The 26,754-nt window shown below is 38.1% G+C and overlaps 2 protein-coding genes across 2 annotated transcripts; both read left to right on the top strand.

The window, feature by feature from the left end:
* The first annotated feature begins 2,438 nt into the window (after positions 1–2,438).
* LOC145785103 (pre-mRNA-splicing factor SYF1-like) lies at positions 2,439–25,644 on the top strand. Its single transcript, XM_082596805.1, has 22 exons — positions 2,439–2,468; positions 8,443–8,481; positions 8,959–9,063; positions 9,759–9,926; positions 10,391–10,588; positions 10,842–10,955; positions 11,346–11,531; positions 11,818–11,968; positions 12,446–12,583; positions 13,358–13,491; positions 13,812–13,906; positions 14,179–14,347; positions 14,641–14,754; positions 15,233–15,395; positions 15,897–15,999; positions 16,748–16,823; positions 17,058–17,192; positions 17,526–17,642; positions 18,107–18,155; positions 18,970–19,099; positions 24,464–24,567; positions 25,477–25,644. Exons 1-22 carry the CDS (start codon positions 2,454–2,456, stop codon positions 25,548–25,550), a joined length of 2,577 nt encoding a protein of 858 aa, XP_082452931.1. The 5' UTR covers positions 2,439–2,453; the 3' UTR covers positions 25,551–25,644.
* On the top strand, positions 3,721–5,972 carry LOC145785789 (gamma-tubulin complex component 4-like). The gene has a single exon (XM_082597500.1). It carries the CDS (start codon positions 3,721–3,723, stop codon positions 5,761–5,763), a length of 2,043 nt encoding a protein of 680 aa, XP_082453626.1. The 3' UTR covers positions 5,764–5,972.
* Positions 25,645–26,754: the final 1,110 nt, after the last annotated feature.

Below are 26,754 nucleotides of genomic sequence, written 5' to 3'. Positions count from 1 at the left end.
GCACGCTATGATTAAACTAAGATCCATTTCTGCTATTTTTTCCGAATCAGTGACTTCATGGACAAATTTAGTGAGAGAACTTTAAGAGGAGTTTGGTATTTTATTTAGGTGTTTCTTGGTTTTTTTCATGTGTAGAAATGTTGCTTAGCTTTGGCAATTTATGCACCTTGCTTGCACATTACACAGCACTCGGCTGGCAAGCCGGCGGTTGTGTTAGACCAGTGGTTCTCAACCTTTTAACAGTGGGGGACCGGCAAAATTTAAAAAAAATGTTCGCGGACCGGCAACCAAAGATTGTAGTGAATAGAATGAATATTTGTAACGTTTTGTTAACCAAAGTTGTCGTTGCGCACCATAATGCAAGGTTTTAGCATATGATTTGTATTCAGGACAAAAATTGGAATAAAACGGCAATCAAATCAACTCAAACAGAAAAATGTCAATCCATTTGCATACAAAATCAATGTCAGTGGAAAAATTTCCTACTGGTACGCTGCCAGTAGCCTATGTGAGGAAGACAAGATATCAAAGAAGTTTCTAAAACACGTAGCTCTGTTTAGGCATCCAGGCGATTTCTTTGCTTTGTTAATAATGCTAGAGATGAAAAAGAATTGTCGTAGTTGAAACAATTACCATCAATTCGATGGCACGAATTCGTTTGCAAGAGATATCCAAAAGAGTTACAATGATGTTTTTCAAATCTTGACTGCAAAGTAGAAGCACAACATATTGTAATTCAATCAGACTTTCTTTTTCATGAAGATCAAGGTCGCATGTGTTGACATCATTCATCGATGCATGGATTCTTTATCCAAAAGTTTCCATGTCGAGGATCTTCATTCTTCATGTTACGCAAAATGATCGTCAAAATTGTTAGCCAACTCTTTCAAGTGTTGACTCACAATGCTCAGCACCTCTTTTTTACTTTTTTCACCACTCCATTTTACCAGCATTTTCCACAGCAAATCGGCTTGTCTTCATTCTATTCCGAAGCTCAATTTTCCGCATAGTCTTTGAAAAACAAGATCTTTGCTTTCTCAAACTCCGGTTTTGGCAAATTTCCATTGCAGGCTTGACTATCCCGGAACTTCAAATTTATTTAATTCCAAATTTTCGTCTCCAACGACTTTAAAATTTTTCAAAATCAAGGACAAAATCTTCCCTTTTGATTATGTATTTCTGTGTTTCAAAACTTTTTGAAAACTACGCACAATTGGTCACAAAAACATTATCAACGGCATAGAATTAGGCCATCAAAAAGTTCACCTTTATTATCAAACAATTTTACGTGGAGATATGTCAGTTTTACAGCTGTGCATATTTCACAGTGCAATAACAATTTTACAATATGCTAATGACTTCACATTAAAATAAGCTCTACAGAAAGTAAAATCTTCTGCGGACCGGCAAAATAATTACACTGACCGGCACCGGTCCGCGACCGGCGGTTGAGAACCACTGTATTAGACTACCGATCGATCGATCGAAACGTGAACACGTTACGTTTCTGTATAGGCTACCTACTTTTGAGCGTTGACATTATAATTCCAAAATAATATCTATAACATTCATATTTATCGATATTTTATGAATTGTACCAAATTTTAATAAATTGCAGCAAAAAAAATTCTGAAATTAGCCCAAAAGGTAGCAAGTATAAAAGGACTGTAGCGGATGAGTTTTAATCCGCTACAATGGTGACATCTGGCACTGCTGGCTGCCTTAGCGGGTGAGCGCAGTCTGACTCGGCGCCGGCGTCACAATACGACTATTAAACAAGCATAGAACATGTATGTATTGAACAATGGGGAATATGGTTTCATCTGGTAAGGTTACGATATATGAGAAATATTGATTATTATGCATTTTGAAGAGTAAATTTTAAAAAAAGCTAAATTTAAGGCTAAATCTAGAAAAAGGCCAAATTTAAGGCCAAATCTAGAAAAAGGCCAAACGTATAATTTCTAAGGCCAACAGACTTTAAAAAAGACCAAATTCGAGAAATTTGGCCTTAAAAAGGCCAATCTGGCCACCCTGACTGCCAGCCAAACGGGAGCAGTGTTGCCAAATGATGGAAGCCGCTTAGCACCAAAAAGTTACTAAAATTTCACCAGATATTTAAAACACCCTAAATAAAGCAATTTCGCCTAAAATACAAATAGTTTTTAAGACATAAGACACTGCCATCACGCATAAGCAAACCTCTTGCAAAACGTTTTCTATACGAGCAGGGATTATTTGCTTAAAAGTTTAAAAAAATTGAAAAAACTTTCTTGAAAACAATTGAGTGGGAAAAATTTCACCAAAAAGTTGTCTGGTTCCAAAGTCAAAAAGCTTGGCAATAAAGACCTCTAAATTTCACCAGAATTTTTTAGTTTGATATTTCCCCATCTGGCAACGCTGAGCGGGAGCGCTTGACGTCAAGCCCGCAGTGGAAAAGCACCGCTCGGAAGATGCTGATGTGGCAGGTATGCTGAGATATTTCAGAGTTAATTCTTTTAGCAGTGGTATCTGCTCAATGTTGTTACGCCTACCAGTCAAACTATCGCAGAGTCGCATACGCACGTGGATTGAAAAAAAGCATTGCACGATTGTGCATGTGTACAAAACGTGAAGAAAATTGCGCGGTTAATTTCTTTGATTGCTCATGCGAGCAAGTGACGTAGGGTTGCATGCGCCGTGCGGCGTGCGCGCACAATGTTTTTGAAAGTGCGGAACTGCGGATGGTGTCAGTGCAAAGAAAAAAGAGAGTAAGCCACACTTTTTTTTCAGTTCACTGTCTCAAGCTGACAGCTTCCACAAGACTTAAATGTATATCTTTAAAACCGAATCTTATTACCCGGTTTTATTACCGTTTTGGATTCGGATAGTTTAGGATCCGAATCCTTCTGGATTCGGTATTCTGAATTGCCCATCTCTATACAGACTATTGCTTTGTGCAGACTAAAGTTAACCAGCAACCATGCTATGGCAAAAGAGCAAAATATTTAGAATCCTATGTAAAATATAGATTTCTCACTATCGTTTTCAATGGCATTGAAAAAATTTAGTGTCGACTATTTTGTTTAAAAGTTCTTTGAGCAACTGTTCCACGCATTGACAAGCTTGTTAAGAAATGGAAATAACAATCAGAGAAAATTAAATAATGTAATAATGTTATAAAAGCCGTAAATGTAATAAAAGCCGTAATAACATCGCAAATGGACGTTTTTGGTTTCAAAAGTTTACATCGAAACAGCAAAAGACATACCTGGATGTCGGCATGAATCAAATTTGGTTAAATTTTGCATCAATGTGCTTTTGTGCTTCATCAATGTGCTTCATCAATATAGTTTTATGGAGGGGTCGCGAGGCTACGTTGATTTCTCTGAGGGGTTTGCTAAATGAAAAAAGGTTGAAAACCCCTGGTCTAAATGAAATCATGCTTTCAAATTTGAGTCGCTTAGTTTTATTTGCAAAATGTTGGATATTTCCAAGCTCTAATGTTTCAAGGACTAATCTAAAATAAATTTTTATTCATTGGTCATTTACTGCTAAAAATGTTGTATCAGATGGTTCATTGGTACAAATATATAGAAATCACGTTTTTTTAGGTCAGCATTTACCTATTTGTATTACATATCGTAAAAGCTGTTTAACAGGCCCTTCATCCAAATCTTTCTTTGGGATTTTGCTTTATAATTTGCAGATTGAATCAGGTTAAGTTTGTTTTTCAGAACTATGTTGCACGATCTTTTGCTTGCTTTATTTGGTCATCCTGGAAGTATCTTTAAGGAGTTGGCTGTTGGAAAAATTGAAGTCGTCCCAGGATTACCACACATATCCCCCAATGAAGAAACTGCTTTAAATCGTTTGCTTGATTTGGCGTCAAGATTTATGTTTTTTCAAAAGTTCATGCAAGCTCATACTTCAACATTATATGCTCCCAACACCACATCCAGTACAAGCACTGATGGCCTTAAACAAGGCTGTTATCTTAAGGCTTTCTGTCTTGGTTTAGATAGCGTTTTGTCAGAGTATCGGCAATGCTTGTTGAAACTAGAAAAAGACATTTTAGCGGATCCACACTTGTCACTGTTACATATTGAATTTGAAACTGAGAAGTTTCATATTTTATTCAATGCTATTTATGATGTCATTGCCACAATAAAGCTCCGTAAGAGCCATGGTTGTCAGATTTTGGATGTCTTATTTCGTGCTTCACGTTCAGGAAATATTTTGGTAAAAGAAGCAATGCTGAAGATTATGCAGCATTGCCATTTGGTAATGTACAAGCAATTATCCGGGTGGATTTTGCATGGTTTGCTTATTGATCGTCATGGTGAGTTTTATATTAGTTCCAAGTGTAAAGAAGACTTTCAGAATTCTAAATCTTCAGAGAAAGATTTCCAATTTTCAAATTCTCAAGGTAAACAAATGGATGATTTTGAAGTTTCTCTTAACAATTTGCCATGTTACATCCCACCTCGCATTGCTCATGTTATTTGTTTCATTGGAACATCTTTACATCTATTTGAATCAAATAAACACAATAGCAACAACAAGAAAGAAAATTTATCTCAACTTTCAAAGATTGATTCTTCAGATTCACATTTAAAACTAGAAGGAATTTTGCATGAAAAAGAAATTCAGTTCTTGGATGATCTTAAATCACTGCAACAAGCAAAAGAATTTATTGTTGAAGACTTTGAGATGTGCATTGATAAAATCAGAGGTGCTGTTGCTAGAAAACTGTGGGAACTTTGTGTTGAACAAGCTCAACTTGTCTCATACCTAAACATGCTTAAAGATTTTTTTTTGTTAGGACGAGGAGAATTGTTTCTTGTGTTTATAGATGAAGCTGCACAGCTTCTGAAAAGTCCCCCTTCAAGAGTTACTCAACATGATGTTCAACAAGCATTTTTGAGATCAGCTGCAAAAATACAATCTGAAGATGAAATTCCATTTCAACTTTTTCATCTCACTGTCAGTTCGTATGGAGAAGGCAACAAATTTAGTCCTTTTGCTGACATTTACACAGTTGATGACGGATGGGCACGTCTAGGCATGGCAGTCGAAGTCAAATGGCCTCTGCACACAATTTTCAAACCTAATGTTTTGGAAAGATATAATCATCTCTTCAGGTTCTTGCTTCGTGTTAGACGGACGCAAGCAGCTTTGCAGCATATTTGGACAATGCAAATGAGAAAACGTCAGTCAATGGATTTGGAGAATGAATCTTCTGGTGTTACAAAAAATGGCCACAACTTTGACATCAACCAAGCTGAACAATTGCAGTTGCAGTGCAGAAGTCAGATGCAGTTTTTTGTTGATAATTTACAGTACTATCTTCAAGCGGATGTATTAGAGTCCCACTTCACCAACATGCTCAACAAAATTCGTACCACCAACGAAGCCCTTAGAGACTTTGAATCTATCACTCTTGCTCATGAGAATTTTCTTAACTCTTTGATGTCGCAGTGCTTTGTCATGTCTAACACAGTGTGTAGCAGCTTGGTAGAGATTCTTGATCTTTGTCAGCAGTTCTGTGACATGGTTGTGACATCTTCATTACTTTTGTCTAAACAAGATATCCACAGCCAGGTAGAAGATATTTGGGACCAATTTTCAAAGAAGACTTTTGTATTTTTTCAGGTGTTGACTGGTGTATGCTCAAATCAATGCAATCCACATATTTCTCAACTGACACTTCGATTGGACTATAACCGATATTTTTCCGCTATGATCAATAAAAGCAAAAAAGCATCAAAAAGCATATTTTAATTAATATTTTTCAAGCATGTCATATAATTAGTAACAGTTTAATTTTTAAGGGAACACCTCTAATGAAAAAAATTTTTTTTGAAGAAAATTATATTTTGCACTGAAAAGATAGAAAATTTCATCAAGATTCTGAATATATGGAATTTTCTTCACAATTCCAATTGTTTCCCTGTTAAATTTTAGAACTAGTGGAGCTACCACGCAATCCAAAAGTCTAAAATGTGCCAGAACGAGGGTCCACGTCTATTAGGCGCTGACAGTTAGGCGCTGGTCTAATAGGCGCGCACACTGTGGCGTCTGGATATTTAGGTGCGGAGCACTGTGGCGCCCGGTCATTTAGGTGCTATTCCTAGTAAAGTCTGCAGATTGTATCAGCTTGGCAGGTAGGGGCGTAGGGCAATGCTTTTCACACAAAATATTATATTGAACAAAAAATATGTTGTTTTGTTAATGCGTGTGCGTTGTTGGTCATGGCTTCAGTGAGTGAAGTTGCTTAAACCGGCAATGCTTTTTTACACAAAATGTTAAATTGAACAGAAAAGTATGTCATGGCTTCCGTGAGTGAAGCTGCTTAAACCGGCAATGGGTTTTCACACAAAATATTATATTAAACAGAAAAATATATGGGTGAAGCTGCTTGAACCGGCAATGATTTTCACACAAAATATTATATTATTACCGTAGCCAAAAAAAGACAGGCAAAGACTATGGATCTGCCATGATTTACGACGTAGGAATACTTCCGTAGGATTACTTCCAATAATGTTCGGAAGCTTGAATAATTTATTAATAAAGCTTTCACCAACGCAAACCTGGACTAACAACCAATAAAACAATAATAAATCAATAAAACAACAATATATTTTTCTGTTCAATATAACATTTTATGTGAAAAGCATTGCCGGTTTAAGCAGCTTCACTCACGGAAGCCATGATATAATTTTCTGGCAAGCTGCCAAGCTGTTACAATCTACAGACTTTACTAGGAATAGCACCTAAATGACCGGGCGCCACAGTGCTTCGCACCTAAATATCCAGATGCCACAGTGTGTGCGCCTATTAGACCAGCGCCTAATTGTCAGCGCCTAAAAGACCTGCTCCCCAGAACGATGATATGATGTGCTGAAAATATACTGATAGTAGCAACAGAAAAGTCTTTTCTGGATTTACATATTTGTGGTATTTGTAGCTGTTGTTTTGATCATGCTTCAGCAGTTACAAATTTCCTGTATCGTAATGTTTTAAAGGCAGTAGTAACAATAACAATAGCCTTAGCTGAAAATGCACGATTTGCCTTGTATTTGCAAACCATAACTTTAAACGCGTTTTACTCAAAATGACATTTTTTTACAGTAAATGTTAACTCATTTGTTTAAATTTCTTGTCCGAATCGGCTAAAAATTGGAATGCATGCTGGTACAATGGTATTGCATCAACCATTCAACCTATGAGAACTTTTTTTTAAATTTTATTTCTTGACCATTTCATTGAAAAAAATGTGTATAAATATTTTCCCACACAAGTACCGTAACTTTCAAAAAATTTGTTTTTTTTAGGGAAGTGACATTTTAGAAAAAAAAGCTCTCATAGGTATTTGCATATAAGGTAGATCTAGCACTTCATAACATTTCTTGTTGCTATATGGTGCTGGTAGTGAGAAACAGCATTTTGTATTAGCATGTCAAAAAATAATTATTGAAATATTGTCTGTGTTTGAAGGAAGCTCATTGCATCAAATTAAACTTTTATTTCACGAGACTTGCATTATTAACATACGTCCTTTCATGCTCTTTTCAGAAATATATGGTATGTGGGGCTTCCCACAATAGTTAGCTTATCTGAGGCAAGCTTCTCAGCCATCAGCAAATATTATGATTTCATTAGAGGTGTCCCCCTTAAGGGGAAAAAATTAAAAACCTTATAAAAATTTATCAGTTTTATTCTGAAGATGCTTGATCACTTGCGTTTCTATCTTGTAGACTTCAGTTTATTTCAGTAACATTGTAGTTTTTTGAAGTAATGCTAGTTTTTTTTTATAAAAGCTAGGTTGTTATACTATTTGAGTTTACTTTGAAGTATATTCTTTGCTCATGTTTAATGATGTACTGTATGTGATACATTGAATGAAAAATAAAACATAGGGTTGTACAAACTTCTAAACCGTTTGAACGCTTATTACAGCTCGTTGGTTGAAATTGAAACATATCTTGCAATTGCAACTACCTTTGAAAAACATGTTGAATCTTTCATGTTACAACGATTTTTGGTATTTGTAACTGTTTTGTCATTTTTTTGTTCTTGCAAGTACTAAAATGAGCTGAAATTTTAAGGAAAATCATGAAAGAGCTGAAAATTATGAAAGTACTTAATGCAAAGTTACTTTGTCACATTTACTGCACATTCAATATTGAGATTAAATGTTTAAGGCAACTTTTGGCCCTGCTCAAGTTAAACCATTGATTTTCACAGTTGTTTATTTTTGCTATGACTATTTTGTTGTTCAACGGCTACTGGATAATCAGTAGTATGGCATTTTTGCATAAACGCTTTTTGACTAAACAGGCGTTTAGCCCTACATTACTGAACTGATATATGAAAATAAATTTGTGGTATAATCTTTGTTAGTTTTATTTTTGTAGCTTCTGTTCAATTGTGCGATACATTTATAACTAATTTTAGTGTCATAGAGAGGAAATGCCGGAGCAACAGATCATTATTGTAAGTCGTTTTACACTGTATGCATTTGAGATAGATTTTTCAGTACATTTTGTGGATGATGTTCTGACATGATTCTTTAAACTAACTTGTTCTACTGAAACTATGCCCAAGATATTCGTTATGACAAGAAGATCAGCAATAGGTTTGAGTTTGAACAAAATAAGTTGCATAATTTAAAAGTTCATTATTTTAAGTGATTTTTCATGTATATACTTGTTTTGGAATCAGCCACACAAATTCTTGATTGCCAGCTAAAACTGAATCTTGGCAAACACCACGTTTACTCAACACCAAAGAATTTATGTACTCAGTAGCATGAAACTTGGTACTGTAGCCCAAAGAAAATGATCCCATTTTCCATAGGGCTACCTGATTCATGAGCAATTACATTTGATAATTTCATAATCTTATGCATTTGAGTGCCTGTTTTGCTGTTATTATCTTCATTCTTTACCACGTGTTGTGACTGTCATCCAGGAAGAGGATGACTTGGCATATGAAGAAGAGATCCTTCGCAACACATACTCAGTGAAATGCTGGCTTCGATATGTCGAGCACAAAGATAGTGCCCCTGCCAAACAGGTGATAGGTTTTTCATAGTTTGAATTATAATTTAATCATTTGAAACTACGAAGCTTATATATTTGATAAATCGGATAAACAGCACATACAGTCGTACACTGCATATGTGTCAATTCCTCTTTATAATATTTTGTTTCTAAGGTCACACGGACTGCAACAGTAAGACATTATATCTTATTTTTATTTGAGTAAAACATGTGATGATGTGCTACTTCTAATTCTTTTAAAAATCAAGCTTTGGGTTTTGTGAAGAAGGGGGGCGTTCTTCCCGGCTATCAGCACAAGGCTGAGCACTCACTAGTACAGCGGTGTCTATCGCTGTCAATTCTTGCTACAAATCGGCTGCCGAGAAACACTTTGGGTTTTGTTTTGCTAATGACGTTTAATTAACGTTGAAAAAAGGAAACGGTGCAACGATAGGCATGTATTTTTGCACAATTTTGTGTACTAAGTTATCCTAACAAAAAAAAGGCAATTTTTCCTATCAGTTAATTTTAATTTCCTGAAAAGTATTTCGTTTCGGCATTGAAGCAGTCTTTTTAAAATTCATGTGCTTTGATGTTACTTGTACATTTAGCAGCATCACATTTTAAGCACACAGAATTGCGATAAACATCCAAACTTCACTTGTTAAAGTGATGTTTTTACGAAATAAATGTTTAAAAAAAATCAAACGATTACAATTGTCTTGGCAGGTTAACATGATTTATGAGCGGGCCCTTAAAGAACTACCAGGTAGCTACAAACTCTGGTACAACTACCTGAAGCTCCGAAGGAAGCAACTGAAGGGATTATGCATCAACAACCCCATGTACGAGGATGTGAACAACGCACACGAACGCGCCTTGGTTTTTATGCACAAGGTGAGACCTTGCATCGGTTTTGCAACATGAGCTTTTGTGTTGGGATAATGTACAGTACACTTATTCCAAAACGCGTTTTTGTTGTTGTTACGTTAATCTGATGTTGATTTCGTTTATTTCACATCCATTGGATTGACCGTGTAAATGTAAAGCTAGCTATAGCTATTAAGCTTGCTGTTTAGAGACTATACCTTAAACTTTTTCTCTTTTTTTTTGCGTCCTGGCCTCTCTTCTGTCAGCTAGGCTATGCCTTAGTCCTGGTCAGTGAGAACCTTACCTCCGTATACGCTCATTGACCATCTCCATTTTTAAAGTATCTGCGGTAAAGCTTTTAGTACACCACATCCAGTTATTGGCAAGCCCTTTAAGCCATCAAGCTTACTGCAAAAATTTGGTATATTGCTTCTCTTTTGCGTGTGCAACTTGTAGTATATTTAGTCAACATATAATTTTTGTTTTAACAGATGCCGAGAATTTGGATAGACTACTGCAAGTTGCTTGTTGAACAAAGGAAATTAACCCGTACCCGTCGAACCTTCGACAGAGCCTTGCGAGCCCTTCCTATCACCCAGCACCACAGGATATGGCCGCTGTACATAAACTTCGTTAAGCGGTATCCCGTTCATGAAACCGCAGTTCGAGTCTTCAGAAGAATGTTAAAAGTGAGTAATGCAAAATTAATAGCCGAGATGGCAACGAGACATCTACAGTTTCTACGTTCCCATTTTGGCATGATGTTGGCGTGTAATCTTTAAGAACAGAAAAGCTTATGACCTTCTCATCCCGTATATCTTAAAATATATTGTTGACTTTGAAAATCCTGCTTTAGAGCTTAAATTTTGGCCTCACAAAAAAGATATTATGTAAACTCTCAAAATCAATGTCCATTTACGATTCTTTTACATGTGTCCGCAGCTTCTCCCGGAGGATGCAGAAGATTACATTGATTACCTGATCTCGATCGACCGTCTGGATGAGGCTTGCGTGAAACTGGCTAGTATCGTAAATGATGATAAATTTGTGTCAAAGGTCAGTGAGCTTCTTTCCCATTCGCACGTGTGCGCCGCCATGCTATCGGTAGAATAAAGGACCATTCCTATTACGTTGTGATGTTGACGTCGCGTTGGCTGATGATTAGAGGTTTAGACCAGTAGTTCTTAACGTCTTCCCCTGTTGGTCATCTAATCCCAATAACTAAGTATTCAGTATTCATACTATTCACTCATTCCCGATTCCCTATCCCCGGGAACAAGTTTCGTACCCCTGGTTAAGAACCTCCTGTTTAAACTTTAAAACAAATGATTTCACAGGCAAACTAAAGCATTTGTTATGGACTCCAATATGGGAAACTTAGTAGACGAACAAACTAAAATATTGAAACTGTGTTGCTCTTGAAATTGAAGTTTTGCTATTCTCCAGAGAAACCGTTCGAAGCATGCGTTGTGGCATGAACTATGCTCGTTGATATCAAAAAATCCTGACAAAGTCCATTCCCTCAACGTGGAAGCCATCATCAGGGGCGGCTTGAAGAGGTTTACAGATCAACTTGGTCAGCTCTGGTGTTCGCTGGCGGATTATTATACCCGGAGTGGTCTCTTTGACAGGGTACACTAATCTAATGATGATTTGCTAAATATTTGTTAAGTTTAATAATGAGTAAATGTAAAAAGAAAAACCACACCGTTTCTACTTCACCTGTTCTGCTCCTAGCAATTGACCGGTATAATTGTTGGATAAGTCCATTGTTTCTTTATTATTTTTGAAAAGGTCACCTTAAAACTATTGTGTCATTAACGTTACAAATGGCGACGAAAGTTGACGTTTGCGCATGTCTAAAAATTGCATGAAAAATTTTACGACAATTGAAAATTTATGTTTGTTTCTCTTCCAGTCACGTGACATCTACGAGGAAGCAATCGAGACTGTTACAACATTGAGAGATTTCACGCAGATCTTTGACGCCTACGCTCAGTTTGAAGAGTCGGTTATCTCCAGCAAGATGGAGGAGATGGATGATGAAGATGTGGACCATACTGATGACGGTGAGAGATTTCTTTTATTACTATTGTAATCTTGCGAGGACTTTTAAAGTATGATATTGGTTTATGTGATTTATTTCATTGTTTACTACAAAATAACGACTTTTTTAAATTTTACAAACATTTTTTTTTGTATCACATTTCGAAATTTTAAAATAGCAGTTTGCACTTGAGAAAATCCACCAAGCGTTTTTGAGAAGTAGCAAAAGCTGCTCAAGAAGTTACAAAATATCTGAACAATGGCACGAGATTTGAACAGTGTAAAAAAACAAGGAAATAGATAAAAATAATTGTGAAACATTGCTTTTTTGCGTTCTGGTAATTGGCGTGTTTGCGGTTGACAAAAGACATTGAATCAATGCAAAAAAAGACAGATTTTGCTTGCTGGGGTTATTGCTGTGGTTCGTTTAGCCATAGTTTAACAAAACAAGTTTTTCGACAAATCTGGAACATTAAACAAAACCAGTGACGTATGCGCAGACGACATCGACATCGAGCTGCGATTGGCTCGTTTCGAACATTTGATGGACAGGCGACCACTTCTGCTCAACAGCGTTCTACTCCGTCAAAATCCCCACAACGTACACGAATGGCTGAAGAGAGTGGAATTGTATAAAGGTCTGACTATAATTCCACCACAAGTTTTGTTGTTTTATGACAATTAAAAAAAAAAACTATAGTAGTCTTGTAGAATACAGACGTTGAATCAATGTTAAAAAGGCTGACTGGGATATACGAGTTGTTATAACACAGACAGTACCATGCTTCGCTTTCATCCATCTTTCCAGTCTTTCCGTAAATTATACCCACTGTCAGTCTGTCAGGTTGGCAATGAAACGTATCAGAATCACCTAATACAGTTCCCTTCCTATTAGACGATTGGTGCTTCTCGAAACAAACGATAGATAGCAATATGTTTCTCGGCAGCCGATTTGTAGCAAGAATTGACAGCGATAGACACGTGCTCGCTGTACTAGTGAGTGCTCAGCCTTGTGCTGATAGCCGGGAAGAACGCCCCTTTCTTCACAATGTCCTCTGCCCTGGCGCCTGCTGGTTTTGTTGGCTCTTTCTTTGTTTCCACAAAGATAAGAGTTAAACTGACTGGTAAAGCGGTGGTCGAATAAATTTGTGGCAGAATACGGTGCGATACTGATGAGCCCAGCCTCATGGGCGAAACACGTGTCTATCGCTGTCAATTCTTGCTACAAATCGGCTGCCGAGAAACATATTGTTGATTGGAAAGTCTGAATGGCTAGCGTGGAAGCTACACCGTTATGGTTGGCGAATCGCAGTTGCTCGCTGTACTAGTGAGTGCTCAGCCTTGTGCTGATAGCCGGGAAGAACGCCCCTTTCTTCACGATAGATAACAATGTTGCGTTTTCTCCACACCAGACCAACCGAAAGAAATCATCAACACATTCACGGAAGGGATTCAGACTGTTGACGTCATGAAAGCAGTGGGGAAGCCCCACCACCTTTGGGTTGCATTTGCAAAGTTTTACGAAGATAATGATCAAATTGATGACGTGAGTACACAAAGCATTTGATGAACATCCGATCCGTTCAACGCTTAAAAAAAGCGTTATCTATTGAAACTGATATTTAAAGCGGCATTTTTGCTGTGCCCATTTTTAACGTCTGCAAACATTGAAGCAATGCAAAAAGTACACAGTTTGGTTGCTGCAGGCAGTAACTGAAAGTTATGTTTTGCGCTTTTATTTGATCGATTATAAAGCTTAGATTTAGAAACAGTAGCTTTGTGTTCAAATCAAGGCAAATTGTTCGCTTCGGAATGAGAAACATAGATCTTGCTAGTTATAACGAACCATGAGCACTTTGGTTTTAGGCGCGCACAATCTTCACAAAGGCGACTCTAGTCCAGTACAAAGCTGTTGATGACCTTGCTTCCGTGTGGTGCGAGTTTGCCGAAATGGAAATCAGGTATTCTATTGCCGAACCTTGCTTTACAGCACTGCATATGTCGTCTACATCTATCATGCATTTCTTGCAAATTGTCTTGAACTTATCACTTACTGAATGCCTAACACCTTTAACGCATTTTCGGTTACGTTTGTCAAGCTTGAATTGATATAGGACGTTTCAAACAGCGAACGCAATGCCGAAGGATCAGAAATAAGATTTCGGCTTTGACTTTGCGACGAAGTGTGCACTCCACTTTGCTCTTGCTTCTAGTAACATTGTGGTTTGAACAGGCACGAGAACTACGACGCTGCTTTGAACTTGCTAAAGAAAGCGACCGCGCTTCCCACGAAGAGAGCCGGCTATTTTGACAACACAGAGCCCGTACAGAACCGGGTGTATCGTTCGCTCAAGCTCTGGTCCATGTACGCCGATTTGGAAGAGAGTTTTGGAAACTTTAAGGTACATTTTCTACCCAAAGTCCATTAAAGTTCCGTAGTGTTCAGATCATAACAAGTAATTCTCATTAACAAAATATATACGTGCGTGAAATACGGTTCAAACATGTGATATGTCTTTAGCTTAGTGCTGGTGTGGTCGCTTCTTTGACGCCAGATGTCATACTGTTGTAATAATAAATGTATCCACACTTTCCAAGACATAAGGCGAAGAAGATATTGTAAACTAATATGTTGATGAAGTGGACTAACGCTTGCAATATGCAAAGGGTTGAGTAGCTTTACTTTCTTTTTTAGACCTGCAAGGCAGTTTACGACAGAATACTTGATCTACGAATCTGCACCCCACAAATTATAATCAACTACGGAATGTTTCTTGAAGAAAACAACTACTTTGAAGACGCGTTTAAAGTACGAAGCAAATGTGTTCTCACACAACCCAGCTATTCATCTACAACGTTGTTTTATTGTTCATTGTACATTTTCTGCATATTACTTGTGTTAGACCTCCCGGCCAGAAAATCAATCGTTTTTTACGTTAAATAAACGTCTGCAAATGTTATATCGATGTAAAAAAAAAACGACTGATTTTACGCTAGGTTAGCAGACTGCAATTAACCATAGATATTATAAATGTAGTTTAAGGTTTATTGAAGGAATGAGGCAACTCTCCTAAACTCTCCTAAACTGCCAGTTCCACGTGCAAGCTGTGCTACACATGCATGCCGCGTTGAAACAGCAATTTATCGATTGGTGTTGTAAAAATGGCCTGATCCGTTTGCTCTTTGAATATATATCTACTGCATTGCACAGCTTCAAAGGCAAATTTGTGCCAACAAAAGTCCACATGAAAATAAACTCATGTTCACAAATCATTCACATTATCAAGGCTTATGAACGAGGTGTGGCCATGTTCAAGTGGCCAAACGTGTACGACATATGGAACACCTACTTGACCAAGTTCATCGAGAGATATGGCGGGAAAAAGCTTGAACGCGCACGTGATCTATTCGAACAAGCACTGGAAGGGTGTCCTGAAAAGTTTGCGAAGAGTAAGTCAATTTACTTGTAGCTCGCTGTTCAGTTTTTGACTATCACTCACCATAAAAGTATTCGAACTTGGACTGATTTACAGTATAATATATAGTGGGTATTCTAGTATAGCTAGTACTAAGTACAGTCTTGTATTCCATTTCAAGCATTTAAAAGTTAAATTTATGTCGAGTTCATACAGCTTGTGTCTCGTATAGAGTTAAATCGTTTGGTACTTAGCAGCAAGTTTTTAAACTCATAAAACTTACTTAAGTTGTTCCTCTGTCTCTGTTATATGTTCAATTGTCCAACCACTGATACCCTTGTACTTGTGGCTGTTGCTGCTGAAATTTCCAACTTTCTGAAATAATCACAGGTATTGAAAAAACACTTTTGCTGTTCTCCCAGGGGTTCAAACTTATTCTGATTTTTTTCTGATTTGCATAGCATTGAATGTCCTACTTGCCCGAAGTGGACGTCATACTTCTCATCTTTCACGTCGTATTAACGCTTTTTTCCAGATTTGTTTTTGTTGTACGCTAAACTGGAAGAAGAACACGGCTTGTCCCGGCACGCCATGGCGGTCTACGATAGAGCAGCAGCAGCTGTGCCAACCGAACAAAAGTAACCTACTTTGTTGTGCTTGCTCTGTTCATCAGCTTATTGCCTCATGGTTCTTTGATGGTTGATAACGAAATGGTAGTCCATTGATAAGTGTTTTTGGCCAAATCAGCGTTACGTTTAGTTTTCTTAGCTTTGTTAGACATTAGTGAATTTTTGAGAACAAAGTGGACTTAAAGATTGTTGGTTTCATATATCAAGTTTCAAGTCCTGTTTCTCTGATAAATAATTGCAATGTGCACTCTATGCTTCATTTAATTAAATGCAGATAAAACCAAGCAACCACACGGCATTTAACATAATACATTAAACTGAACATAAACTATAAACTACGAACGTTTTCGGCCATACACAATTACACATGTTATCGATGTTATAGATCAGTTATTTATTTTCAATGTAGATCTAAAATCAGTTATTTTTCGTTACTTGAAAAGGGCTAACATGTGTATGGCCGAAAACGTTCGTAGTTTATAGTTTATGTTCAGTTTAATGTATTATGTTAAATGCCGTGTGGTTGCTTGGTTTTATCTGTCAATGGTTGAAGAAAGTCACCTCTTTACCAAAATTGTACTTAATTATATCACCTACGAGGAAGAAGAAGGTAAAAGTCAACTCTAACTTTGTCTGCTCCACTTCTTACTGAAGCTATATATATGTTCCACTCATAGATACGATTATAAGTGAAGTTTTTTTTTCAACTTTTGCCAAGAGGATTTTTTCTTACCAATGCATAATTGTATATTTGCAGACACGAAATGTACAACATATATATACGGAGAGCTGCCGAAATATATGGCGTGACGCACACAAGGCCGATATACGAGGTGAGAGTCGAAAAAGTATCAAAACCAGAATCGGCTTGAAGCGCATGCGCAATGGCATCATACGGAAGATCATGCTTTCGTATGCACAATCATTTACTACCCAAGTCCTGTGGCATTTATGTTTGCGGTCCTGTCAATTGACCTTCCACTCCTTCAATGCAATTTGTTTGACAAAAGGAATTGCAACAACAGGAAAAGTGACTATACTTTTAAAAATTCTTACTGTTTTCACAGAAAGCGATCGAGGCATTGAAAGATGATCAGGCCAGGGACTTCTGTCTTCGTTTTGCCGATCTGGAAAGGAAGTTGGGAGAGATCGACAGAGCGAGAGCTATATACGGACATTGTTCGCAAATGTGCGACCCGAGAGTAAGTTAACTTGCGGCCGTTGAGTGTCCCTTTCGCCTCATCAGAAACTGCTTAAAATTTCTTGACTTGTTACGTAGTATTTTAAAATCTGTTTTTGGCTGATTTGTCAAGTCAAGGAAAACTTTACTTTATCTTCTGAGCCGCTAGTAAGTTTTTGTTGACACTGCCGTACCCTGAAGCATCAGCATTTGTATGTGCTGTGACAATCAAAGCTACTGTTTTAAGCTGTAAAAATCAGATTTACTCCACCGTTGAACCGACAAAGTAGGTTCAGATGACAAATATAAGTTATAATGTACTTTCAACGTCAAAACACGTTACTTTGCCCTCCAGACAACAGCCAACTTCTGGGATGCGTGGAAGGCATTCGAAGTGCGGCATGGCAACGAGGACACTGTTCGGGAAATGTTGAGAATAAAACGAAGTGTCCAGGCCACCTACAACACCCAGGTACTCATTGGATTGCATCGATTGCTTCACTTCGTTCGGTTTCAATCCACTCGATTAAGGAAATTGTTGATTAAGGATTTTTAAGATTTTAACGTAACCAGGAGAAGCAATGCATAAAGCTACGTTAACGTTAACTACTTCAACCGTCCGTTGGCGATTTTTGTGCACTGGTAGTCGATGCATTGCTGCATGGCTTTTCGTAGTTCGGGTTTTGATTCAAATACCTTGTCTGCTGCAGATAAATACTGATAGTAACAAACTACATTGATAAGAAAAAAACACTTTTAATCCATGGTTTAACTCTTGGATTACACTCCTAACGTTTTGTTAATTTTGTTTTTATAACGTTCTTACGAAGCTGGTAACAACTTTCCACTTTCTGTGTCCATTTTGTGAGTTTGTGGATTGGTAGAACATTGGTAGGTTGCGTTGTAAAACCAATAACTGTGTTTTTTGTTACCAAGGTTAACTTCATGTCTGCGCAAATGCTGGCGACTTCAGGCACGATCACAGGTATGTGTGGTAGCGTGCTCAGTTTATCACGTGGATCCAACGTCTATCTGATTGTATTTGCAACATTGAAAGATTAATATCTTATGCGAGTTGCAGTGTTGCCATTTTCATTGTTGTAATCTTACAGAACTCGTGACGCGACAATTTATCGAAAGACAATTTATCGAACGACAGTTCATCGAACGACAGTTTATCGAAAGACAGTTTATCTAACGACAATTTTTGGAAACGACAGTTCATCGAAACGACAGTTTATCGAACGACGAAGCACATATTATGCAATGTAATACTCAGGGGTTAGGGTTAGGGGTTAAGATTAGGGTTAGGTTTTCGATTAACTGTCGTTCGATAAATTGTCGTTCGGTGAACAGTCGTTTCGATAAACAGTCGTTTCGATTAACCGTCGTTCGATTAATTGTCGTTCGATAAACTGTCGTAGTACCTACATAACTATCGTGTTTTTTTTCAAAGTTGATCTCAAAATTGAGCGCGGAAAACGTGCTCTTTCAATAGTAGGCGCAACGCTTACCGTGGAGCCCTAGAAGTCACTGCACCTAAAACTAAGCAACGTCAAAGAGCATTTTGTTTGAAGGATAAACGCTTCTCGATGGGCTCCATTCATGGGGTTTTTGAACGGTCCCTAGCAAGTGAACGTCTCCTAGTATCGATGCAAATCCGTTTGCCGGTGTCCCAGCCAGTGAATCAGTCAATTTGTTACGTTGAATCAACGTCCGAGGACTTCTTTTCCGGTTGGGTAGATCATACTGTAGTTTAAAAATTCATTTGAAGTAGCTCCACAATTTCCTTTGTCTAGGTACTGCCTCTGATTTGGCTCCTGGTAATGAAAACGATGGTATGCAGTTGTTGGAACAGAAAGCTAGCCAAGCAGCTGCCAGGGCACAAATGGAAGAAACGAAACCGAAACAAAACATTTTGTTTGTCAGGTAAGATATTAGTTTCTATTCCACGACACTGCTTTTCTTATCCACTGCTTGTGATATCACAGTCTGGCGAAACAAGCTCATAGGCTGCATCGAGGATCATCGTGTTCAGGTGTCAGTTTCGATCACAATGTGCATTCTTTGCATTGTTTTTTTTAATGGCCTGATTGATTGATTCGGCTGTGCAGTGCACATTGACACATGTGTAAACTGTAATATTAAGCTTGTAAAATACACTTTGTACTAATAGTCCTGTAGAATTTGGTCTAAAAATGGGTCAACCTAGAAAAAATTCTTATAAAGACGTATGATATATCGTTGGAAAGATAATTTTATCAGCTTTTCAATGATGGGTTTTGTCATTTTTTTTACCTTGGGGAAAAAAAGTTACGACCAAAAACGTGCCGGAGGGGTAAAAATTGAAATTAGGAAAAAAAATTAACATAAGAATATTTATTTTCTTATCTTTCCTGTAATGGGTGAACAAAAGGTTAGAAACTTATAAATTATCAACAGAAAAGCAGGATATAGATGCAAAAGGTATAAATGAAAATAGAAATATTTATCTGTTTCAGGGGGTAAGAGTGAGCATGACGGGAGGGGGGGGGGCACCAGTAAAGCTGTCGTTGTTCATTATAACTTTATAATGTTATAGTTTACTTACTACGGTTAGAGTGATACATTGCAGATAGATTCAAGTCAAGAAGAAACAGCAATTTGTGTTAGGCTAAGTGTCTATCGGACTGGTGATTCACTGTGTCATGTTGGAGCTTATTTCTGCGAGAGTGATAGTAGCCTACCATACACTCTTTGGACACTATAATTGGTCATGCTTTGGAAATGGATTGTGAAACTCTGGTTGCAATGGAGAAAAATAGAGAAAATGGTCATATTACATACATCCATACATCATGCCGTAATTTCTTGAGAAACCATGCGAGATCCAAAAAACGTTCAGCCTCAAGCAATGAACAATCCAGTAGCAAGACAGTATCGACAAGGTCAGATCAACAATCGTTCGACTTTAAAAAGCAGTGTTTTTACTGTGAATATACAGTAGTTGTATGTTTGATGAACGGCACCCTGATCGAAATAAACTTGAAGAGGTGCGGACAAAATCGTCAGGAATATATTACGTAACACTTGCTTTATGCCAAAGTTGAGACGATGAACTTGCTAAAACTGTTCAGAAACGACTGCTTAGTGCACACGACCAGGTGTTTGCTGAAGCCAGATACCAGCATGTACTATGCAGAACAAGGTTTGAAAATCCTGCTCGGTATTCAACACCTGGAACATCCACAGAAAAAATGACATTGTTTAACACTGTAGGCTATGTAAAAAAAAAGGAAGATGATGTACACCGTTGTCAGTATAGGATTGGAATCATGATTTGATTACAGAATGCCACACAAACCGAGTTGTTTTTCATAATTACTTTCAGGAGGACCTTCACAATCGCTTTATTGATCTTCTCTGGAGCGCATCTTACATCTTCAAGAAGTCACGCCCCAGTTGGTCTGGATACATGAGTGCGAAAACAACATCGCAATCTAAGCCAAAGTCTGTTGTAACCATGTTACCGGTGATCGACTGTTGTAACCATGTTACCGGTTACACGCCACAGATTTAACAGCTTAACACTCGTTTCTATCGTTTGTGGTTGAACAGTGCCAAAAACTGAATGTCCGAATGGCATGTGTAACCTTCGACCAACAGCTTCATATAAATGCATACGACATAGAATCACCAAAGAACATGAGCGTATTTGTTCGATTGGGCGGCTTTCACCAGCTTATGAGTTTTCTGGGATCAATTGGTTCTTTTATGGAAGGAAGTGGCTTGAGAAGAGCTCTTGAGACAGCATACGCTCCTGTAACTGTAGGTAGGGCACATGTTTAGTGGGAAGGCAGTTTTCCGCGCTGTTCGAGGTCATCTGTTATGCGCAACAGCTATTCTGTCCCTTATGTTGGAAGAATTTTGGAGTGAGTTGACGCCCGGAGAGCAGAGTGCCTTGGAGAAATTGTATGACTCAGACAGTCCTTCTGATCATAATAATGATAACATTGAGCATAAGATGATGGCATTTTTCACCGATAACAAGGAGCAGTTCACACGAGAATCACGTACATCAGCTCTGTGGTTGAGCTATGTCAATTACGTTTCAGTTGTGCAGGAGTTTATTCAAGCAGAGAGAAGAGTTTATTCAAGCAACTGGTTACTACACATTTCTGCGTCAAAAAGCATGCTGAAACTATTTGCTGCCACAGGTCACAATAATTGTGCAAAAACATGTCGCCTGTATCTTTAAACAGTTGCAGAGTTGGAAACAAGTCCCCCAGATGTCTACCAGCAATTTATGTACGGAAATCACACCGTCAGGCGTTCTAACAAACAATTGTATGGGCATAATTCTGAACTGATTCTCATGAATTCTTTAAAAGGAAAAGGCGGAGTCATCGGCAGGGACACCACCGATAACGTATTAAGGGTGTGGAATAAAACCATGCATAATGTATTAAGGGTGTGGAATAAAACCATGCACAGGTGTGCAGAAGTGACAGATGCACTCAGTACAGTCTCATCATTGTCAAATTCTGATGATAAACACAAAGAGGCATTTGCTGGAAGAACCAAACGTGATAATAATAATTAAAAAAAAGTACAAACCTATGGTTTCGTTCACATAATCCGTTTGAGTTCAGCTTATGGCTCTAGACTCAGGGTTGATTGATAACAACAACAGTGTGACCAGTGACCGATTTGAGGAGATAGGGGCGTTTATCCAAATTGAACTTGATGATAAAACCTTTACTAATTGTTCCTTCAAGAAGATAAGCAAATAAATGCTATACAGACAGAGCCTTTATGCCAGTCTAAAAATTGATCATGATACTATCACCATTGATCCATTAACACACTTTTTGAGATTGGTTTTTGTCATAGAGAGAAAGCCAGAAAACGACATTGCAGACTACCGATACTTCTTTTACGAGTTATCACCGTACCCAATGTCACTGTTCAAAGATGGAATTTTACGAAGTGCGCAAAAATCAAAACTGAAGTCATACATCTTGCACAAAGTTGAAATGACAAAAGAACCTGACTCCATTAAAATTATTGATGGTGGTGCCTTGTTGTGGTGTTGTGACTGAAAGAAGAATGAGAAGTTCCATGAGTTCTTCAAAAAGTACATCAGCTTTTTTCAGCACTTGCGCGCCAACGTTATTGTTTTTGATGGTTACAGGGTTGGTTTTGAATCTTTATCCTCGGACTGACAAAGCCTTGACAGGTTATTCCTGATAGTTTCGCATACTTGTAGAGGCTTTTGATGCAGGGCCAGTTACCGAGATTGACAGAGTGAAGTTTCCGATTGTTAAAGTGTTATTGCCGGGAAATTATTCCATCCATTAGGTCCTGCTGAATGGAAAGCAGTCCTTAGAATGCGTTGCTCAAGCGCACACACCGAGAGTCGAACCAGCGCAGCTTGATGAAGCTTCTTCGTTCACGAAGTCACGGGCTAACCAATTAAGCTATCGGGGTGGACTCACATGGGAAACGACCACAGAAGTACAAGGAAATGGTCATGTCTAATCGTTCACCTGTTGATCCGGCTCTTTTTCCACCATCACCACGAGCCGCATACTATCACAGCCTCAGAGTATATCACCAGCTGAAAGTTTAGAGAACTTTAAGCAACTCAGATTTGAAACCATTGTCATGGGGTTGGCAGAAGAAAGATGACATGTTTTCTCCAGTCATGACGGATGTAGCTACTGCACCAGAAGATGTCTTGAAAATCTTTCGATGTAGCTGCAAGGGATCATGTGACAGACGCTGCTTTTGTCGGAAAGCGGGCTTAATAGGCACATCATCAAGCAAAGAACAACACGGTGTCAACCAGAGATTCCACCCATCAAAAACGCTCTGGTACGACGTCTCAAACTGTTGAATTGAATGATCAAAATTCTTGCCAAACTGAAAGGAACATCTTTTTTTCAAACTATATACAAACAAAGATTTGTGGTGGCTTTAACGAAACAACTGGAGTTGAATGGTTTTAAAGTTCATTTGTGCCCCAGTGTTGCAGATACAACAATCGTTCAAGTTGCTTTGATTCGGTAGGTAGGACACCTGTAACTATGTAGGCTACTCCGACGATACTGATGTCCTTTTCTTATCTCGTGCATCCGTGACTATTCTAATATCTTCTTGCCAAACATTACAAGAGGGAAAAACTACCAGCAAAGACAGTGCTACAGAGTTAGAGATGTTATTGCCAAGGTAGATGTTCTTGTTTTGGAGTGGCTGTTATACAACTTCAGCAGTTCATAAATTCGGCAAGATGTCTATTTGAGAAGTTGAAATCAAGCAAGTTTGCGAAATGTTGCCGATGTTTTCTACGAAGACGACATGTCTCCATACCAAGTTGGCAGGGCTTGGATATGGTTCTTCGAACTTTTAAACTTGTCTACATATACTTTACCACAAATCACTAAACAGAGGAACGAGGAAATGGTCATGTCTAATCGTTCTCACATTAATCCGGCTCTCCTTCCACAATCACCACGAGCTGCATACCACCACGGCCTCAGAGTATAGCCTATCATCAGACATGCACAAATATTACAGTCGTGTTTGATGACGAATTGGGAGAAGAGATAAATTTTATGGATGCGTTTGCATCACTTTGATTGAAATGTGTTTACATTTTATTAGAACTTAAAACTGTAAATGTCGTTTTTACATCTTCACAGCTGGTTTAACCCTAGCAAGACCGGGCTTTTTGGCACTCCAGGACTTGGGGGACACAATGTTTTTGTAACAAAACACCCTATGAAATAGCATTTTAACTAAAACCTTCTTCACTACGTCCTAGATAGCTTTTATGTGTTGCTTACATATCCTTGCTTATAAAAGAAAAACCTTTTATTTCGGTGAAATCTATCCTGTTATCTCCGTCTCGGTCAACTTTTACTCCCTTAGACGTGTGATAAATACCTCCTAATTAGGTTATGTTTTATATTTTTGCTTTTCGATTGTTAGTTTGCTTTGTTGATAGTAATATTCCAATTTATGGTGTTGTATTCTGTTACAAAGGTAACATATTTTAGTATATAATTGTATTATAATATTGAGCAAATTAGTGTTTTACCCCCCCGGCACGTTTTTGACCGTAACTTTTTTTCCCCAAGGTAAAAAAAATGACAAAACCCATCATTGAAAAGCTGATAAAATTATCTTTCCAACGATATATAATTCGTCTTTATAAGAATTTTTTCTAGGTTGACCGAAAATTCTACAGGACTATAAATAATGCATTGACTTGGAATACAAGGTATTGACAAATAATATTTTTTCTTTCAGAAGTGAAAAGAAACCTGATGATGTTGAAGTGAATCAACTTCAGAATCCTGCCGAGATCGATATTGACGATGATGATGAAAGCGACGAGGACGACAGTGGAACAGGTTTGAAAACAAAAAAATGAATATGATTCATTTGAGTTCAAACAAAAATAACTTGCCCAAACTGGAAGGTGTTTGTGTTTACTGGTGACAGTGCAGAAATGGAGAGTTTATTGCCCTACGTTTTTGGAAATTCTTTGCTCTTCAGTTTGTCTAACGACTACTGTACTGTTTGGGAAGTCTTATGTTTTTGGTTCGTATGGGGACATAGTATGGTTCGTATGGAGACTTCACCAGGACTCACCTCCTCAGAAAGCCCTTGAATTTGCAATAATTGGCAGCAAAAAGTACCAAGGCCGAACCGGACGTCACCGTACCAATTTATTACAACTGCTGAGATCTGACATCAGAAAAGCTGGCCTGGGATCCTTGCTCAGCACACCACATCTCCATCGATTGCAAAACATCGCAAAGGACAAAACAGAATGGAGATCCTATCAACCTTGTTGAAAGACTGATCGAAGCCAGCGGATGCCAAACGATTTGGCTACACTGGCGGCGGAGACAGTTACAATAATAATGGGGACATATTCTCTGATGCAAACAAATAATGATCATAACATTGTCGTCCTAAACCTGTTCTTTCAATACTGAGTGCACTACCTTATTTAATTTATACGAGCCACCTGAACTTCCTAGTGTGACATCCAACCCACACAAACGACTCAGATGGGCGACTCTATTCAATAAGCTTTCAATATTAAACCATGTCAAATATTCCATTGTGAACTCTGCTGTGTTATGAAAGCACCGAAGCAGGACTCTGTTTTCACAAAAGCCTTTCTAGTCCAGTGCCGGCTAAGAAGTGTCAATTGCGATCTTATGTTTACACTTTGTTCCATAGCTTGCTTGGTGTTTAACCTTCGGATTAAGCTATTCAGAAGAACTTTGAACACTTTTGTTTATTTACAGTTGTAGACGTGATTCAAAAGAAAGCTATTCCTGACGAAGTATTCGGCGGAATGAAGAAAATGGAGGAAGATTGAATCGTGTTTTTCAAATTTTACTGCCAATAATATTTTACTTTGTCCATTTCTAACAACTTTATTGTCATTTTTAAATGAGTACAGGTAGATTTTATAAGAAGGGTGACATGTTTACTGCAGGACCATGCTCAGAACAGACAGATATTCTACTAACTTAAGCCTATTTTGAGCTTGTGCGGTTGCGCCAAGAAGTTGCCTTCTGTAAAAATGTCTGTGTATTTTAAAAACAAATAAGGGCTATATATCTTTGCAAAATGTTAAACTGGCTGCTGGTTTCCAAAAATGTTTATACAAAAAAACACATTGTTCTAAGCATAGATTAGATGTATACTTTAAACTGACTGCAGTAGCAACAACGTCCAGTTTTAAAACGCAATTTAGTGTAGAGCTAGTTTTAACTTTTTAGATCAACCATCTAAAAACGTGACAGTTTTATTGTTTCTCGTGCAGACGCACTTCGTTTTTGCAAAATCTTTCAACTGTGAACGACTATGTTGTATAAGTGCGATGACGTCATTAAATCGTCAGTGGGATGATATCCGTAAGTGAAAAGATGAGCTGAAACTGTCACTATAAACAAACAAAATGGGAGATTAAAAAAGCATCGATAATGGAGAGCTGACGATTGATTGTGGGAATCTTTATCTTCAGGCTAAGAAAGCTTTTTTGAAAGCTTAAATCTGGCAGTTTTGCATACCGTCCTTGTCAGTAGCGTAGCCAGGAATTTTGAAAGGGGGGGTTTGACCACCCAGCGGCGGGGGGTCTGGGGAGCCTCCCCAGAAAATTTTGAAAAATTATTTTGAATTTGGTGCATTCTGAGAGCATTTTCAACAAAAATGTGGGTACGAATATTCCTGTAAAATGGTGCTGTCCGGTGGCATAGCAAAAGGATCAGACCATGTTTTCTTCGGCATTTTTCGGAAATAAAGCTAAGTCTCTATGTTTTCTTGTTGCTAATTCTGGCTGAGATGTTTTGTATTGGCAAAACTCGCTCTTTTAATGCAATTTTGTTTAAAATTAGGCATTTTTTTAGACTAAAAGCATCATTCTCGATATCGTGACGTCACACGCGTGCCAAAGGGGGGGTTGTAACCCCCCAAAGCCCCCCTCCCCTTGGCTACGCCATTGGTCCTTGTAGAGAACCACTGACGCAGGCCCGGTTGTTCAGTTTAACAGAGAAGTTTCCGACTTATTGCCTGAAGTA

This window comes from Aplidium turbinatum, chromosome 16 (genome assembly GCF_918807975.1).
Source record: "Aplidium turbinatum chromosome 16, kaAplTurb1.1, whole genome shotgun sequence".
Taxonomy (NCBI): Eukaryota; Metazoa; Chordata; class Ascidiacea; order Aplousobranchia; family Polyclinidae; genus Aplidium; species Aplidium turbinatum.
Note: the sequence above shows the minus strand (reverse complement) of the source record. Positions and strands in the feature narration are given on the sequence as shown.